The sequence below is a fragment of the Echeneis naucrates genome, chromosome 7, assembly GCF_900963305.1.
Source record: "Echeneis naucrates chromosome 7, fEcheNa1.1, whole genome shotgun sequence".
NCBI lineage: Eukaryota > Metazoa > Chordata > Actinopteri > Carangiformes > Echeneidae > Echeneis > Echeneis naucrates.
In genome coordinates, this window is record NC_042517.1 from 18,390,297 (window position 1) to 18,396,296 (window position 6,000).

General features: G+C 43.0%; 1 protein-coding gene across 2 annotated transcripts in view; it reads right to left on the reverse strand.

Moving 5' to 3' along the window:
* Positions 1-3,200, reverse strand: part of kcnd3 (potassium voltage-gated channel, Shal-related subfamily, member 3) — an 83,302-nt gene extending 80,102 nt beyond the window's left edge. For both annotated transcript variants that reach the window (XM_029506471.1, XM_029506470.1), the window contains exon 1: positions 2,098-3,200. In XM_029506471.1, the coding sequence (XP_029362331.1) occupies positions 2,098-3,200 (1,103 nt within the window). The remainder of the gene's footprint in view (positions 1-2,097) is intronic.
* Between the last annotated feature and the right edge of the window lie 2,800 nt (positions 3,201-6,000).

Genomic DNA, 6,000 nt, shown 5'->3' on the forward strand with positions numbered 1-6,000 from the left:
AAGCCCCAAGGCACTGAGACAGGAGGACAAGAAGTCAAGGAAAACATTGTCTGTGGGAGCTGGCTTTCATCTTACTTAGTCAGATGAGTATAAACCGCCGCACCATGGTTAAGATAGTTTTTCCATAGTTTTAAACGCAAGTTGGTGGAAGAAAGAAAGAGTGGAAGAAGCTTTTCAAAATGATTCTTGTGAATCGGAAAGCACAGTTGGGATACAAATGCAACCACCTTCATAAGATACATCCAGTGTGTTCCCACGGTAAACATGTATACATGTCTAAATGCATACAGACAAACAGTTTGTATGCTTGTATGGTTAGTCTGCGCATGTGTGTGTGTGTGTGTTTATGACGTAAACCGAGAGTGAGGACCCGAATTTCAGGCAGGTTTACATTAGTCAGCAGATGCAGTGGGCCACATCATTAGTCATTCTGACACCTACTTCTGGCCCCTGCTTTATTGATGAGGCCAAGCTCAACAGCTACCCTCCTCTTAACACACCAACATACACACATACACACACACACAAATACATAAAACCCTCCTTTACCACAACTGTGCAGTCAAAGCAACAGGAGACCGGTTTAGCATGTCATGCCTCACTCCGGTGGGAAAAGACATCTTGTGCTGCTGTATTTCCGCAAAATGAGTAGACAGCAGAGAAGCGATAGCCTGATTGTTTTCCACAACGCTGTTCCTATTCATCCATTTATCTGTGCACAGACCAAACAATCGATCCAGAATCAACCATCTGCTCAACACCACATCTTCTGAGCAGGTTGTGAATGGCAGGGCGAGGTGACAGGGTGCCAAGTGTGTCACAGCAATGAGCTCAGAGCCATTTATGGCCTCCATGACTCGTGACATTTAACAGGATGCTGCAATTTGTCAGCGTCTCAGCCTGATTCACACATCCACAACAAGGAACGCTCATAAAACACATTACCATTAGGCCTAATAGTCCCGCCTAACAGAACCCTCTGTGCACTTGTATATGTGTGATTGTGTGGACACATTGCTCTTTGAAACCTTTATTCTACTTACATTTTGTTTGGTCTGGGTTAACACATGGGTTCAGAGGTAAGGTGCTATTAAGGGGCTTAGGAACGTTTTATGTCCAAAAGTGTCCTCACAACTCTGGAAAATACATGCGCACGATTGAGTATGCATGTGTGTGTACGCATTGTAATATTAATGACCTATTTGTGATTCACCTCCCTACCATAAAATGACAACTGGTCCAAATATATGGTGACATAAAAATGAGGGAAAAATGGGATGTGAGAAAATAATGTATAAAGATGCTACACATTTATACAAGTAAAATTAATAAGGCAATCAGTGAATGATAGAAACATATGTGACTCAAACAAAAATAAACAACTCCCTTGCTTAGAAATACTGACTATTTCACTGAATATTTCAATAACTGAAATCAGAGCATTTGTAATATGAATCAACAAATTCTCAAGCCCAGCCACTAATGTAATTCACAGAGAGAGAGTGATGGAGGGGGAGGACTCTCAAAATGCGAAGTCATTGTTTCAGTTCATTGTGAACTGAGAGAGCATCTCTAGTGGCTGCGAGGCAAGTAAGAGGGTGAAGTAAGAGTATTATTTCTGTTTCTGTATTGCTTTGTTTCTCTAAGATGCTTTCAGTGTTCCTCTTCCCTCTACTTCCACAAACTCCTACGCCTCTTTCCTTCTCCCTCTCTCTCTCTCTCTCCCTCCGTGTCCCTCTAATAGGTGAAGTACAAAGAGGGGGCAATGGCACAGCTATTTATGAGACAGAGCATCTGGACAGCCATTATTCCCCTAGAACAATAGTTTTGTGAAGGCACAGTTGATACTCCTTATGGTCTCTTATCTTATGTGTAAAGTTTGTGAAGTAAGTCTTGAAAAAGGTGTCATTGACTTCTACAGCAGTTGAAGGTTTTTGGGCTGTGGAGTTGGATGCACACATCAAGTCACTATCAAACATTTACGCGTACACAACGGACCCAACTGCAAACACACGTTCGCGTAAACACGTGCACTCACACAAAACACACGCACCAGTATTTGCAGCCAGATAAAAGAGGTGTCTGCTCTGCTCTTACCCGAGCGTTGTCATGGTAACGATGGTGTACCAGAAGGAGGCTGGGATGCTGGTGAATTTGCTTGAGCTTGAACCCTTTTCTGCGTAGAACATAACGGTAGCAAAGATAATTATGGCCATAGTGAGGGAGAAGAGCAGGAAGCCGAGCTCGGAGGCACAGCTCTTCAGCGTGTAGCCCAGGATGCGCAGGCCCTGCGAGTGACGGGAGAACTTAAAGATACGGAACACGCGGAAGACACGGAGTGTCACGAAGGCACCACTCACGTCCTCGTTGTCAGTCATCACCAGGCCTATGTAGTAGGGTAGGATGGCCACTACATCAATGATGCTCATGACAGACCTCATGAAGCGGTAGCGGCTGGGCGCAGCAAACAAGCGCATCAGGTACTCCACGGTGAAGATCATAACGCAGGCCGTGTCCATGCAGAAAAAGGCCACGGTGTATCGCTCGCCACACGGCACCTCCTTTTGGTTGGGCGCCGAGCCACATGGAACTGTCTCCACCACATTGGTGATGACGGAGACAGCAATGAAGAAGCCAGTGACGTAATAGAAGACAAGGGCCATGGTGGAAGTGTGGGGGTTCTCAAAGGCCCTCCACATGGTCTCCCTGAAGGTCATGTTGGGTAGCTTGGCATCTTTGTTGTCCTCCTGGTCATCCATCAAGCGCTCCGCATTCTCCCTCTTCCTGTCCTTGTACTCTTCATAGCAGCAGTCACCAATGATCTCTGGGACAATGCCAAAGAAAGCCAACTCCTCATCATAAGAGGAGATGCATTCATAGCGCGGGTAGTGGAGCTTGCCGGTGCGGTAGAAGTTAAGCACACTGCGGAACACATCAGGGTCCCGGTCAAAGAAGTACTCTTTGGTCTCCTCGTTGTAGAAGAACTCCTTCTCTGAACTTCCCAGGAGAGTGTCTGGATAGCGGTCTAACGTGTTCCTCCATGTCTGGAAGCGCCTTCCACTGACATTGAGAATGATTAGCTCATCCTGCCGCTTGCTCTTCTCAGTTGGTGCCACTGGCATGGGCAAATTGGCCACAGGCATCCAGCCAATAGCCGCCGCCCGGGCAAAGGGAAGCCAAGCCGCCACTCCCGCCGCCATCCTGTGTCCGGCCTGGGGCGTAGGGGAGAATAAATCCAGCACCTTCACAACCAGCTTGACTTCAGCTCAGTCACCATCTACACCAAAGAGACGGACTAAAGTGAGGATAGGGAGAAGAGGAGTGCTATTATGATCATGACAGGGGAGCAGAGTAAGAGCCATTCATGAAAAACAGGAGGACAGGAAGGAAAATTTGAGGGAGGGAAAAGGTGGATTGGAGGATTAAAAAGGTAAGCTGATGTAAAAAGGTAATGGTTAGACAACAGAGCCAAAATTCTAACAACAAGTCCTGCTGAGACTGCAAAAAAGTACCTTTAATAGAAATGAAATTGAACATCACACTTAGAGTGAGAAACCTTTCCCAAGGATGACACAGAATATATTTCTATTTGATATAGTAACCTTTAATGCGATTACAGGGCCATGCCACAATTCCCAATAAGCGTCATCTTGCCTATAATTACTTTAAAGCTGTATCTCTCTGGTCTCCTCTGTGAAGTTAAAGTGAAAACGCAGTCTTTTTAAGACCTCTGTCCTCTGAATTTCTTAAAAACTAACAGGCAGGCAAGCAAAGAGACAGCATCTCAAAACAATCTATACTGGAAGCTTTTACTCTATAAATATGTAAAAGAGAGAGAGAAGATTTGATGCAAAACCTGTTGAGTTCCTACCAGACAACTGCAGATGCATCTTGATTGGACTCGAAATTAATCACACTAGTTTATGTTTATTTAGGTCAAATCTACTATTTCAAGTTAGCTAAATGCAGTGCACCCCGACTCTAAACAAGCTTTTATATATGTATGTATAAAAATTGCAGATAGTAAATTGACTGCTCTGGATGTTATTAGAAAATGCGAACAGGTTGGGAACTAAATGCAGCAAACACACTGGCAGCTTTATCTCCGCTTCTGTTTCATAGTTATTATTATGATTATAATTACTATTTTTTTCTCGACTCACCGGTTTAAAATTCTCCATTTACAAAACGGGACCTTCTTCCGGAGCAGTTTAGTTAGAAGTCGTTGGTTTTCGGATATTTCTGACGTGTGTCTGGTGGCGGTTGGTTGGGGGGGGGGTGAAAAAAAAAAGAGTATTAATTTAAAAAACAAAACAAACAACAACAACAAAAAAATAAACAAAAATAGGAGAACAGAAGTTATTTTTCGAAAGGGGGTTAGAAGAGCCACGTTAGACAGACGCCGGAGCAGAGGTGAAGGCGGAAAAGTACCGGAGACAGACGCACCACAGCGGCGTCCCTTCAGGTCCCATTATGCGAGGAGCGCAGCTGATGGCCGGACTCCGCCGTGAGGAGCACCGTCTTAGCCCGGCTGTTTGGGATGAGTGCTGGAAGACAGGAGGAGGAGGAAGAAGAGGAGGAGGAGGAGGAGGAGCGCCCTCTCTCTCCCTCTCTCTGTGTGTGTCTCTGGGTCTCTCTCCCCCTCAGTGCAGGGCGGCTTGTGATCGAAAACTGCGTTTATGGGAAAGCTAAAAATGATGTGCAGAAACTGGGTTAGTCACTGATTTAAAAAAAAAAAAAAAAAAGCAAAGAAAAGGAAATGATTCACCCCATCCCTTCTTCTCGCTCTACTCGGGAACAAATATGAATAAACTAATCAATTATTCATGTGGTTTATGTGATTAGCTGAACCACTGAGGTTTTAGGCAACTTTTATTCCAGCAGGGCCGTAGAAAAGAATTGAACAGACCGGCAAATAAGGTTATGTCAGGCCCCTTTAAATAAACACCCCCCCCCCCCCCCCCACCCATTTTTTTCTTGGCCGCTTGGAGGCAGTGGTAATAAGTTTTCAAAACCTGACACATCATTCAAAAAAGTATTTTTGTTTTCATTTTATTTATTCACACTTCAACAACATTATCATTCTTCTGGATTTCTGTTCCTGTAGATGGAAAATGTAAGTCCAATGTTTAAAGCCTTATAGCTCTAATATTACTCCCCAAGAGAAATATCCAGCCCAGTTAAATGTTTTGACACTTTTATTTCATTGATGTTGTAAAACATTAAATTAGAAACCACTTTGAAAAGGCTTCTCTTCTCTCTTTTGTTGACCTCAACCATGTAGCTCATCAAATGCCTAACATGGCCGTTGGAACATCTGTGAAAATTGATTGTACATAAATTAATTTTACAAAAAAAAAAAAAAAAAGAAAGAAAAGAGAGAGAGAGAGAGAGAGAGAGAGACTTAATCTTAACAAACCTGGGGATAATTAGATCTGATCTGAAAACCTAGAGTGAGAACAATGGCTTGATTTAACAAGCAGTTGAAACGAACATCAATTTGATGTTGAACAAATGTGAAGCCATAGAAACTAATTAAAAAAAAGGAATTTGTTAATGTGTTTCAGAGACTATTTGAAACAGTGAAGTTTCTTTTCATTGCCTCTTCCAACAATCAAACATTCTCTACCCGACTGAGAGATCCATGTGCAGAAGATAATCATTTCCAATTTGATGTCTTTGAAGCAAATTCCAAATATATTCTTAGTTAACTGTCTAAAACTTTTACATGGACTATTGATTTTGAAAAATATTTTCCACATTGTAAAACTGAGCAGAAGTGATCCTGAGCACTCTTAAATTAATTTAATATTCAATATATTGACAAGCAACCTGGGGAAAATCAATATCCCATCTGTGGTCAGACTAAGTGGATTTTGGCCGAGTCCTACCTAGGTCTCACATTGGGTCTAGGTTCCTCCGAGCCAAATGAACCCAAGACCTTGACTTAAGAACCTCACTGGCTCATGAAAATATCATCTTTTACAGAAAAACGTAACT